Source organism: Hippoglossus stenolepis, chromosome 16 (assembly GCF_022539355.2).
Source record: "Hippoglossus stenolepis isolate QCI-W04-F060 chromosome 16, HSTE1.2, whole genome shotgun sequence".
In the NCBI taxonomy this organism is placed as follows: Eukaryota; Metazoa; Chordata; class Actinopteri; order Pleuronectiformes; family Pleuronectidae; genus Hippoglossus; species Hippoglossus stenolepis.
In genome coordinates this window covers 12527397-12540626 of record NC_061498.1, presented here as the reverse complement: position 1 = coordinate 12540626, position 13230 = coordinate 12527397, and the positions used below count along the sequence as shown (strand labels likewise).

The 13230-nt window shown below is 41.2% G+C and overlaps 1 protein-coding gene across 1 annotated transcript in view; it reads left to right on the top strand.

The window, feature by feature from the left end:
- Positions 1–12493, top strand: part of baiap3 (BAI1 associated protein 3) — a 37450-nt gene extending 24957 nt beyond the window's left edge. The window contains exons 14-34 of the mRNA XM_047343876.1: positions 534–637; positions 741–858; positions 1031–1155; positions 2149–2239; positions 2586–2642; positions 2754–2851; positions 2963–3014; positions 3110–3261; positions 3413–3536; positions 4195–4335; positions 4527–4622; positions 4869–5084; positions 5474–5542; positions 5645–5724; positions 6982–7090; positions 7545–7616; positions 7718–7801; positions 8618–8738; positions 8823–8946; positions 9313–9518; positions 9716–12493. Of these exons, the coding sequence (XP_047199832.1) occupies positions 534–637; positions 741–858; positions 1031–1155; positions 2149–2239; positions 2586–2642; positions 2754–2851; positions 2963–3014; positions 3110–3261; positions 3413–3536; positions 4195–4335; positions 4527–4622; positions 4869–5084; positions 5474–5542; positions 5645–5724; positions 6982–7090; positions 7545–7616; positions 7718–7801; positions 8618–8738; positions 8823–8946; positions 9313–9518; positions 9716–9819 (2343 nt within the window). The 3' untranslated portion in view covers positions 9820–12493. The remainder of the gene's footprint in view (positions 1–533; positions 638–740; positions 859–1030; positions 1156–2148; positions 2240–2585; positions 2643–2753; positions 2852–2962; positions 3015–3109; positions 3262–3412; positions 3537–4194; positions 4336–4526; positions 4623–4868; positions 5085–5473; positions 5543–5644; positions 5725–6981; positions 7091–7544; positions 7617–7717; positions 7802–8617; positions 8739–8822; positions 8947–9312; positions 9519–9715) is intronic.
- The last annotated feature ends 737 nt before the right edge of the window (positions 12494–13230 follow it).

Here is a 13230-nt window from a genome sequence, read left to right as displayed (position 1 = left end):
ATGGCCTCCAGGGGTCGAAAATTGGATTAGAAATTCTTAGGCTTTGTTTTAACTGCAAGGACATTTCCAGTGTAAAATCTAAATAGTAGAAGACAGGACATACTTTCTATAGACATATAGTGAATTTCATATTGTTATGTATCACCTTCTTCAACTCTACATTTGTAAGAAAATATATATGATTTTTTTGTTCTAATGTACTGTAACTAGAAAGAAATACCTTATATCTCACTATGTTAAAGAAAGTGAAAATAAATTGTGAATCTGCCCCATTATTTGAATCAGCTCCTAAAGTGAATGCGTTCCACAATAAAATCCTTTCAGTCGTTTTTATGTAATCCTGCACACAAACAGCAATGAAAACATACACCACTTATTGGAGGTAGTTATAGTTTACATTTATGTTTATATTTTGTATTTCTTGATTACGTGCCACATTCTAAAATAAACCAAAGTTCTTGATGTATGAATCACTGAATAGATGTGATGAGTGAAATGACTTGATAATCTTCCACATCCACATATGATTCCAGAAGGAGCCGTACAACTGGAACGGACAGGTTGGTCCTCCAGGATGGACGGTGCTCACTCACCATGCTGTGCAGACTGATCTGTCACCTCTCCAACAGGCCATTATGTGAGTGTTAATGGAGGAATAAAATTGATCAAATCAGATATGTTACCCTCAGCATCAAGCAAAAGGTAAATACTTTGTTTTTTTTTTGTTTTTTTTAACACAGTCGCTGGCAGTGCTACAGCAGCCACCACCGGACCCAGAGGGTGTGCTACTCCCTGCTGCTGCGCCTCTTGAGGACCATCGATGCAGATTGGGACCCTCCCGCTGTGAGGGGAGACCTGGTATGTTTGTCTGCCATTGGCCTCACAGTAGGAACACACCTTTCATCATGTGGAAACAGTCACCTCATTAGCTCAGCTCGTCACTGACATTCATCAAGGTTTTTGGTTTGGCCAAAAATGCCTCGCAGCCAGTGTACTTGAAGCTATAACTGAGGGCCCTTCCTGTGTCCAGGAGAGGCAGCTGTCAGACAGCTTCAGGCTGTACACAGAGCACTGCCTGTGCCTGATGAAGAACATGCGTCAGGTTTTCCCCTGCACCAGTGCTGCTGCCATTACGCGCTACGAGCTCATGCTGAGGTAAAGTCACACTGCCATCACATCACGCACCCGCCCTTGTTGCCATATTAGGACACGCTCAACCTCTCACACCAACAAACACCGAGAAAATACAGCCAGTTAGTCACACTGTGTGGTGGAAGCACTGTTGCTACTTACTCGAGCAGCAATGCTGAAAAATGTCTCATATCAAAGGAGATGTTAAAGATTTGTTCCTGGCTTAACACTATACATATTTTGGTCATGAGAAACTATGTATATATTTTTACTTTATTCTCTAAATCATATAATGCTTCCATTCCACCAATAAAATGTATGTGTGAGACTTTTAGATCAGGGAAAATCACAAAAATCATATGCATTCATCCTCTGGGGAACATGAAATCCTGGAAATCCATACATTCATTTTCAAGACACATTGTCATGTACAATGTGAGGACCAAGGGAAAATGTATAAACAATCCATGGGAGACCATGGATAGTCTGTGCAAAATTTGATTTTGAGATACCCTACTCTGGATCAACTGAAATCACCATCTTTTGTCCTCACCTTCAAACAAAAAAAATTGACGTTTGAGCAGAAAATTCACCAAATTAATGATGCATTGAAGATACACAAATGCCAGCCAGTAACATCAGCTAATTACTGAAGACACATGCTGCTGGAGAAATCAAGCTCTGCCCAGTGATCGATAACTCGAAGAAGATCGTCTTGACCTCTCAGAAACACACCTACATTCTTGCATGCCTCACTTTGTGGGGACCCTAGCCCTAATAGGAGTTGTGGGGTCCCCATGAAAAAGTCTGAGCCCACAAGTATATTGTAGCTCACAGCATTCAGACATGCTTTATATAGTAAATACAATAATTAAAGTTGAAATACCTTTGCAATATTCTAGCTATTTTTGTCCTTATTCAATTCTAAAAATAATATGTTGGTGTATGACGTGAAAGCAGCATCAACATGACCTTGGTTATTGGCTTGTAATGCTCCTTCCTGTCTGTGTATGCCAGGGGGATTGGCTACATGCAAAACATGCGGGCGTTTAAGACCGTGTGTCCTCTTCGAAATGAACTGCATCTGGACATCACTACCGCTGTAAAGGTAACAATGGAATATGCAATTTTAAAAAACATTATATTTGACATTAGATTTTACAATTAACATATTCAACCCTCCATGTGGAGATGTGCTGCACTATAAATAAATGTCCTATCGCAGATGGTTCTTATTGCAGCATGTTATGAAAGTAAGGGTGACACGATGCGTATCTCTACCAAGTGCAATAATGTACTATATTGCTGTTGCTGTTGTGTTTGTGATAAAGCAGGAAAACTAGATGCTTGTTATGCTGCTGTTATATGTGTTCAACAAATTCATAGGCTTTGATTATACAAACATACTTAATTAATCCTTCTAATCTTCTTAATTTGTGTAATTATTTCAACAGAAAGGAGCCACTGAGTGGTACGAGAGCTTAATTGCCCGTTATAAACCAGAGGATGGGGTAAGTTTAAACTGATTAATGTTAAAGGGATAGTTCACCCAAAATGTAGTGACCGTGCCTTTGAACTGAATTGATATACAGGATGCTGATTGTATAATTGTTTTAATGTAGACCCTGGAAGAGCAGCTGAAGAAGCTGGTTCAGGTGGTGGATGCTGTGGTTGCAGACATACAGAGGGCCCAGAAGATCTACAACAAACTCTTCTACAGGTGAATAACAATACTGTAAATTCAATAAAACTTATTCTGCTCCCTGCCATAGAAACATGATTTGCATTGTTGGACTATGGCCATTTCAACTTTAGTTTTTTATTCTCACAGTGCTGTGAAAGTAGATTTCTTCAGCATATCATACAGACAGCTGGAGAAGCAGGTATGTGAAAAGTCAAAAATATATTCCACCACACTGTATTTTTTGTTACTTTGACACATCATACTCGAACACAGTTAAATTCTTTCGACCTTCAGGTAGCTGATGACGTAAATGTAGCAATGGAGCGAGTGTGTGGGACCCTGGAGCAGGAGAGCTCCAAGCTGACTCAAACAATGGGAGAGACCATCTTTGAGCTCTTCATGTCCTTGAAAATCCTCAAAGGCTTTCGGGAGTTTCTTCCACTCAAGTGAGTTATCAGTTTCAACTAATGACTGTTCACATAGCAGCTTAAAAGGCTCTGTCTGTTGGTCATTTGTTTGAAATGTCAGCAGGAAGTTGAAAACTCAGCCTTGGATTTTTCACAACAAATAAAAAAGGTATGTGTTCTTCTCTGACAGGGACGCTAAAATGTTGGCCTTGACGGTCTTCCATAACTGGTTCAAGTCCTCGATTCATAAGTGGCTGCAGATCATTCACGACAGATCTTGCGACAGGATCCGTAAAGCAGTGGAAACAGACCAAGTAAGAGACACCTGCACTTGAAATGATGCAAATGAAAATTAGAATGGCGTTCAGTAAATTGTATGCCTGAGAAATAAGGTCTCTTAACTCACAATGTTAAAGAAAGAGAAACAAAATTCCTCGATCTGCCCCCTGATCCAGATCCATAAAAAAATGTTATGGGTTCTTCCCTGACCCATACTGCATCATTCCACCTAGTGTTGTGGTGAAAAACATCCTCCTTGGTGGATGTAATAATTTAGATCTGATATTATTTTTTAATATCCAGGTATAGGTTTTTATTCCATAAAAATTAATGAATTCTACAAACATATAAAGTAAAAGCTATTTTTTATACAAGATGGATAAAACTGTTGATGTAGATGTGCTTTAATCTACTAAAACTACAATATATGAATACATGTTAGGACTGTTAATACACTAGTCATGGATACTTCATCAGAGGAGCTGACAAATTAATAATATAAACTTAAAAATGTCTTTATAGCGGCTTTAAATTACAAAATAATGCGCTTATAATTGTTTTTGTTAACCTTATACATGCTAAATGGGGCATTGAAGTACCACAGAATCTTAAAAAAGCAAATGTTTCACATAGTTTTCAAAAACAATGTTGCCCATTTCATTCATGCACATGTTCCATGTGTTTTGCGAACAGCTGGAACCCGTGCAGGAGGCCAAACACAGCTCCTCCGCCGTGGAAGTGGCGACGTGCTTCAGCCAGGTGCGAGAGATTTGGCTCCAGCTGGCCTGGCCAGACTCTGCAGGCGCCTTCATCTTTGTCACTCGTTTGACAGACGTGAGTGCCACTTCCAGTGTTGACACACACCTGACTCACATCCTGCATACACACAAACACGACTCAGAAAAGACACAACACGTATAATCAGGATTAATGAAAATATTTTAATGGAATTAGACCTAAAATAGAAGGGGAAAAAAAGTAGGTGTTTCCCTGTAGTAACAAGACTGTGATTTTATCCGCCACAGAATTTCTGCAGTGAGGCCGTGTGCTACTCAGAGATGATAACACGCAAGATTGAGAGGAACCAGCTGGGCCGAGACAACAAGAGCTTCACAGTGCAGGTAATGCCTGTAGACACTACTGGGGGAGGGAGCACGATGACGTGGGAAGTAAATGTCAGCGAGAGTTCTCCCTGGCAACGCAAAGGGCTAAACTGGGGAACAGATTTGTTTACGATCTGTTCATATGATCATTCACATTCGCACCCCATCCCTCCACTTCTCTGTAGCCCTGCTTCTTTTCCTTCTTTTGTTTCTCCACCTCTACCCTCTGTCTCTCCTCTTCGGCTCCTCCTCGCTTTCCACTAGCTCTGCATCGCCCTGAACAACACAGAGCATGTGCGCGTGTTCCTGGGTCGCCTGCCCCAAGACCTGGACTGGCAAGGTGTGGAGCGGGCCATGGAGGAGTCCTGTGGGGCAGAGGGGAAGGATCAGGTTTACAAGGCCCTCAACGGGCAGCTATTCAACATGGACCTGGACCTGCAGAGAGAGGCCAAGCGTCTCATCACGCTGCTCACTGACAAGGTAAACACTTACTGTTTAGCCACATTTGAACATGTGAGACCTGCAGCAATTTGTCACAATTTCTATGCCTTATACCTTGATGGTGTGAGGTTTCCACAAGCAGTGACTTCAAGAGATGTATAAAAGGTGTTATAAATTAGAGTAAAAAATATATATACAGTACATTTGGATACATGGGTGTTTTATATATTTGATCCTACTATAAATGTGAAAACAGAAGTATTTCACGCTGCATTAAAAAAAAATTCCAAATGCAAAATGACAATAATGGGTTTCAGTTAAATTAGTCCTTTTTATGATCCATTGCTGCATGTTGGGATACCATATGCGCACAACGGTGTATACAAATACACCAGCGTGCACATGTGTGAGAGATTATTTCTGTGCAGATGCTCCCCGAGCTGCGTAGATACATCCAGCACATCAGCCTGTCTCCTGACTCCATCAACAACGACGATGTAAGGCCTCTGGCAGTGTTTATTTTTTCTGCACCCTTCCTTCTTGTCACAGCGATCTTTCCTGCAGTACATGTAATATGTGTTGATGTGACGTTCTCCCAGGCTGTGTCACCTCTCATGAAGTACTTACAAGACACGATGAGCATCCTCACTGAAAACCTTGTAAAGGAGAACCTGACGAGGTAGTTCTTCTTTTCTCCTCCCTGTAAAAATATCTTCATTTATTTTTGTACACGTCAGTTAACACAACTGTTCTTGGTTATAGTTGGGACACATGCTGTCTAATTGCTCATTTCCATCTGTTGAAGCAAATTACAAAAGCATCCAGCACCAAATCATTAAATCATAAATGAAACAAAAGAAAACACAGCAGTTGTTGCACATTACATATTGCAATCAAACTGTTAAAACTAGTGTGTAGATTTTCTGACTTTGGCCAACTTTTTCCTTAAAGATGTCAATGATTTGATCTTACACACACACACACACACATTTATATACTGAGCCAGTTAATCTGAGGCCCACAGGCAGTCTATTCCAAAGACTGGGGGCATTGATGGCAAAGGCCTGAGATGCTGAGGTGGCAGGCCACAAAAAGCTTTAAAATAGTAAAATCTTTAAGTCACTCCAGCTCCTTGACAAATATATCCTTAAACTACATAATGCCTCTCATTAGCTGTGTCCTACTTCAGGCCCATAAAGGAGGAGGTCTTCATGGGTCTCCGACCGCAAAGGCTGAACCGAAATGTTCCACGACGAAATCTTTCTGTGATCGGGGTCACCAACTACCGCCCTTATTGCTGTTGCCTAGCAACAGTGCCGAAGTTGGACACAATGTGAAAGCTTAAATGCCCCTTCTTTTTTTTTTACGTGTACCGTTAACTGTTTGGTTCAGTTGAAGCGAGATACTCAAGTCTTGGACGTGCCTCCGCTTGCCGGCACCATTATCTCTTTGAAAGATGGTTTGTCACCGAAACACAATGAATCCTGGGGTACGTTGGGCCAGGAAGGATCCACCTGTCGGACCCTTTGTTTCTCTGGAATAGAAGGACGCATTAGTCAGCCGCATTTAAAGGAGCCTTCGTAGTGGGACAGCCTATTTGCGCCACTGTGAGGCATGTGGTCTTCAAATGCAGCCTTCGAAGGATTAAGCCCCTGAACCGAGACACAGCTATGGTCTCCTCTTCTCTACATAAGATTTTTTATACATTTAAAAGTATCGGTTGAAAGCTGTGACAGCTCAACAAATGAGATTCTGCAATTGTGTAGGCATGTGTGAGCTTTGCAACATTGATAACACCCTTTGAACATGTTTTGTGCTACAAGTTATTATTATTAAGCTATTATCAAGGCTGAGTGAGGGGGTGCAGGGTTGTAATTGGATGCGCTGGTAAACACAAACTTGTGGGTGTCTCGTCATTGTTTCTGCCGCCTCGCAGAGCTCTCCAAAGCATGTGGGAGCTGCTCCTGCGAATGATCCTGGACGCGGTGACAGAAAACAGAGGCGTGCAGGTGGAGTTTTACAACCGCTTCCAGTACACAGTGGAGGTCAGTGCTCAGTGAAATATTTTTTTCATCTTAAATTACTCTTTCGTGACTGTTCTCAGCTTCTCTCCCACTGCGCAGCAGCTAAGAAGAGTAGACATGTGTCACCCCTGTAATGATTATCATCACCACTGTTATCATCATCATCCTTTAATTAGCTCAGTATGTCGTGCATCATTAGCATAAATTAGATGTTTGGAAAGTCACCAGGTAGTAGTTCTGTGCTGAGCGGAGTTCCCACATGAATGACAATGGAGAAGCTGCTGTGTATTTGGATGTGATTTGCATCAGAAGCAAGCGTTACAGGAGTGGGCTGCGTTTGGAGTTTGGTATTTTCCTCCTGTCAGAGGCCCCATGCTGTTTGTGTTAACAACATGTCTATGCTGAGATGTCAGAAATTAAAGGCTCGAATGTGCTGCTACAAGCTTGCAATTTACTTTTTTTGCATTTTGTTTAGGCCGCGTTGCAATTCTTCCACGCTAAGGGAGAGGGTCTTTCCCTGGAAGACATGAAGAGCGGAGACTACAAGGTAGGACTTCTTGTATCGATCAGCCCAGGTCTGATTTATGTGCCTCCACCTCCCATGTCATTTATCTCTTTCCCTTTCTGACCGTCCTCATGTCACTTCAGGTCCTGGACGAGGAGCTCAGGCTGAATAAATGTTCCTCCTTCGAGCTGATTGAACAGTACTATCTGGAGAAGATTTCCCACCAAGTGCGTTTGAACATACCTGGTGACAGTCTCATTTTAGCCCTAGAGTGGACAGAGAAGTATCGATTGGACAGCACAACACTTTGTCTTCTGTTATTTTGCCTCTGAGTGTAAAATTCCCTTCTACCAGGCTCTTTAAAGAGATGATGCTGTCAAGTGATTTAACATCACAGTATCTACAGGGTCTTAAGAAGCCTCAGATGTCTTAAATACGTTAAGATATTACATACTTAATATGTTTATGTAGGTCTTAATTATGTTAGTGTTCATTTAAGGGCTACTTCTCTACTCTTTAAAATTTGTTTTGTTTAATAATAAAAAAAACTACAAACAAGAGCAGAACTGATAACTGACAATGTATATACACCCCTGTCAGAATTTATCACAGTACACTTGCCTTTGTAGTTTTTCGAGATAAGGTGGCTTTTTAAGGGTTATTTTCTGCCAGGCTACTTCACCTTATCTTTAATTATGGGTAAGTGTTATTCATGAACTCTGACATTCCTTCTTATCTGTCGTACTTGACATAGGTCTTAAATTGCATTCACTTTACCCACATAGCAACATTGTTTTGGCCCAGATGTGGCCCACACTTCCACACTGCCACACTGCCATCCGGTCCATTTTGTCTGGGCCACAAGAAGGCCAGAAGTGCAGCATCATTGCCTGAAGTACTTTAATGTGCATGTAGAGTTGCTGAATACAAAGGAGTGATTACAATGATACCTTCATGATTTGATTAGTCTTCTGGTAAGAAATGTGTAAATTGTATATTCTTTTATATGTTGCAAGTATTATAACATGTACTCAATGTTGCAGAAAACACTCAAACACACTCGTTTCGGTCGAATCAGTGTCAAGTGCTACTATGATGCTCCAGAGCAGAGACTGACGGTGGAGATTCTGCATGCTGCCGATATCATAGCACTGGACGCCAATGGTAAAACAAAACAAAACGTCTGACTCAAATACAGGTTGGTGTTTTGAAGTTGGGTTTTCACTCTAGTGTTCTGGTCGTCACTAGGTCTGAGCGACCCATTCGTCATAGTGGAGCTCTGTCCCCACCACCTCTTCCCTATGGCCAAGAGTCAACGCACGCAAGTGAAGCTCAAGACCCTGCACCCAGTGTTTGATGAACTCTTTTACTTGTGAGTAATGTTTATCTATTAAATTATTTCCGCCAAGGAGGTTATGTTTTCGTCAGTGATTATTACTTCTCAAAAATTACCAGATGGTACCAAAAAACTTGGGGGAAGGGTGCGATATGGGTCGAGGAAGAATCCTTAAACATTTTGATGCGGATCCGGATCAGGGGCTGATACAGGAATTTACATATTTCGCTTCTTTTTGTTTAAAGAATAATTCATGGATCTTGATGACAAAAATCAGGCATGTTTAGGGGATGTATAACAGTGTATTAACTTTGGGCCAGACCCAAGAGTTTTTTTAAGGGGACTGGCGAAGGTATGTTCCACATCTATGAACCTGATTGATTTGGTTCCTGTCTCTTCCAGCCACGTCAGTCCTGAGCAGTACAGACACAGGTTTGCCTGTTTGACCTTCACTGTGATGGACTATGACTGGCTCTCCACCAACGACTTCGCCGGCGAAGCTATGGCTCCTCTCAGCGACTTCTGCTGGCCAGGGAGACCGAACGCCTCACCTGCCGGCAAGAGTGTCCAGCCGGTCATTTTGCACCTGTCTCGCAGTAAACCCAGTGGTACATATAGCTCCAGGCCATATCAGAATGTTTTCTTTCTTTCTTTTACACAAACATAATATTGGCTTCTTTGGAGACCAGAGGGTGTAGGTCAGGGTTTCCAATTACTTCTCCAATACAACATGAAAAGCCATTTAATCTAGTGGTATTTGTGTCAGGTGTAAGAACTACTCTCATCTGTTTGCTCTCCCCTCCAGAGAAGCCAATCATGAGGATGCTGGAAGCGCGCATCGGAGACAGGGAGGCTCAGGAGTTTGTCCGCAGGCTGAAGGAGATTGAGAAGTCGATGGAGGAGGAGTAGAAGCCGTCAGCGCTGCCTGCATCGGTGTTTTCTGACCTCGTCTTGCAACCTGTGCTTTTGTACTGGTACGATGTTTACAATATTTGATTTTTATTCTCCAATGTTATTGTTTGTTCAGTAATTATACCAAAATGAGAAGAGAAAAAATGGAAAACAAGGATGTTTTCTTACTGGGAAAATGAACATCCTGTCACTGTGCAACCCTATGCTGTCTCATTTCAGCTATATTTTAGAATTGAATGGATAGTTGATCCTAAATGTTGCTAGTCTATATTTTTTGTAATGAAGTAATGTTATCTTTGTTGTATAATCTTTGATATGATAGATTTAACATTTCAGAACTATTTTGTGGAAGTAGCTTACATATCCAATAGTATCCAGTCAGAGTTTAAATCTATACCTCACCAGTTGCAGGGGAGTTTAACAGGTGTCGAGACTTTTCACCATTCTTCACAAACACTGTGGGGATAAAATGCATAAAAAGCTTATTTAGGATGTGAAAGAAATCCTGTAGTACCTATTGTAGGTGAAGGGAATCATTGAGGAACAACAAGTAGCTTTGGGGGGGATTCACTTTATTCTGAGGGTTGGTGTTTTCGGGCCGGTGTGATGGCAGCAGGGAGGCTGAAGGGGCTGCGTGGCACACACACGCCACAGCTCGGGTTCATTCCACTTTTCAAAAAGCTTATGATGGGTCAGTGAAGAGGCCAAAGACAGTGCTACAGTAGTGGTGGGAAGATTGTTCCTTCTGACACCAGTGAGTCAACAATGTTTATGATGCTAATTGCAGCGAGTGAGCTTATGTAGCATTCAGACAGTTCTGGAAACAGCCATCAAGTTTGTGTGTCAGTGTGGGAATAATTACAAGACCTGGCTCCCACAGCAGCTCTCATCGCCCGGCTCTCTCCAGTCCTCTGAAGCTGTGTGTCGCAGACTGAAAGGTTACGACTTTCATGTTACTGCAGAAAAACACAACCTCTAATCGAATTTTCACCTTGTGATGAACATTGAGAAACAAAACTACTCAAAAAAATCTCTGATTTATCGTAATATTAGAGATTTGATTCTCATAGTAGCGGTGACCTATCAAGCTAATATTATTTAATATTGTAGCTAGTCTAAAGGGTTTGTTTCCTGGGGAGAATTTTAATTAAACCAGGAGAAGGCTTAAATCTAGAATAGTTAATTGTGTTTTTAAAAACCGGACTTTTTGAAGTATCTGGAATTTTAACTAAACAAAACCGTGGACAAACAAGGCTAAAAACTGTTTCTTCCTTGGTTGTATAGTATGAACTCACGATGACAAGACAGCAAGTCGTGTTTTGTGAACTTCACAGTGATCCGTTGAAGAAGAAAGTCGTGAAGCCTCAACTTGGCATTAGTAGACTGAATTAAATGCAGGAAAATTCGAAGCTATATCTATGAAAGCCATCAGTCTGGTTTAAAATGCCACCTAAGTCTTAACTTTAGGTTTAAGTCCTGTCTAGGAAACTGGCCCTTACTGTTGAAAATGTAGCTTCAAGTTTACAATGTGTAAACACGCCGCCTGCTAGCATTCACAAAAAAAAGAATAATGCACATTCTGGCCTTTGGGGGAGCCGTTAATGAAAGAAGCTAGTTTTATTATGGAGAGACACCTTACGGACAAAACAACAGGATCACAAAAGTAGTAATATGTAGAGTAGAGAAGAAACACTGTAGCAAGTAGTGAGAACTTAGCACCAAAATCTTAACACCGACAGCATTTTGATAGCGATGTATCTTTACAGTAGCTGCTTGTGTCGTGCTTTGTCGTTACCCTGTGGAGCTGCGAGTTAAAAGCACGCAAAAAAAACAAAACAAACATATCTATGCCTGGAGAGTGTGCTGCGTTACAGGGATCGTTCAGGTGTTCAAGAAATATGTCTTTAGCAAACAGAAGCGAGGAATCCTTTAAGACCATCATTCCCCTATATGTTTAATACCGTTTTTAAGATATTCTAGACAGAATATGTTAGTATTCCTGAGAAATCCCTCTCTATCTCGTCCATTTCAACAGTACATCATATGACTTAAATATTATAAATGACACGATTATATTTCATGTTCATTACAGTGCAAATGTTTACAAAAACTATAATATGATCTTATGAAGCTGAAATTATATATTAAAAGATCAATTTTACATCACAATACAGAAGTAAATCTTTATCAATGTGTGGGGGTTGATATATAACATGAAAAACAATTGTTTTGCTTCATGTAAGGAAAACACACTGTCTCTCATACACACACAGCATATATACGTACAGCTGTCTGTGTTTATTCAAAGTATTAAAGATGTCCGTATGTTGTCCATAGACATTCAATCTGGTCAGTATTGGTTGAGTAGATTAATTTATTTTTGTGATTTTCAAATTTAACAAAGATATTTTAGTAGGAAAATGCTCAGTGTAGTATTTTCATAGTTTTCTTGTCCTAAAAAAACTGCATTTCATAAACTGGTCATAATGGAGAAAAAGAAAAGAGGTCAAAGGCCTCATTGACATCAGACTGTGAACAGAATATCAGTGCTGACATGGACATGTTTAGTTTGAGGTATATATAATATAGAAATATTGTTAATGAGTATATGGTTTGTGGTCTGCCAGCCGGACTTGAAGGCAACAGGTTGGTGAAAAGTTATCTTCAGAGGCGAAACACCTTCGATATGTTATCGTAACAGTGAATTATTTGTCCTTGAATTGTAAATTCCTGTGTTGCTGTTTATTGGGTTATACCTTTGAGAGATGTCTATGACCTTGAATAAAGATTGTATGTAAATTTGAACTCGTTAGACTCCTTTCATTGACATGAGCAAACATCAGTACCAGAGGAACAATGAAATCTGCAGCTGGTGCTCAAACTCAGCAGGGGTGTGTGCGGTGTAAAGAAATGCCGCAGGTTGACACTGACTTGTTTGTCTACACTTTATCTTCCCCGCCATGCCCTCATCCTTCCGATCAATCTCCGTCCCTCCCTCTGTCCTCGACCTTTAATACCGCATGTTACCTATCCCCGGCAGTGGCTACCTGAAAATCAAACACGTTCTGTAAACACTGCTGCAACCCCGGAGAAAAAAACCTGCACACAAACACTGTGAAACAGGTCTGTTCGTTATGTCCGGTGTTAGATCAGAGGACTGGTCTTGACATAGTCCACATTTCCCCTGAGATCGTAGATTAGAGGAGAATTTCTCTTGCCTGGGTGGGGGTGGGGGGCATGGGTGGGGGGGGGGGCATGGGGGTCTTTGAGAGGGTCCCATACTCGACTGAAAGCAAGTCAATACATTTCAAATTACAAGCCCACTTGTGACTGAAGGCCACCGAGTTGTGTGCTGGCTCAGGTGTGAAGAGGAACATGTCATCTAATGCAGACATGCCCTCCAGTCAG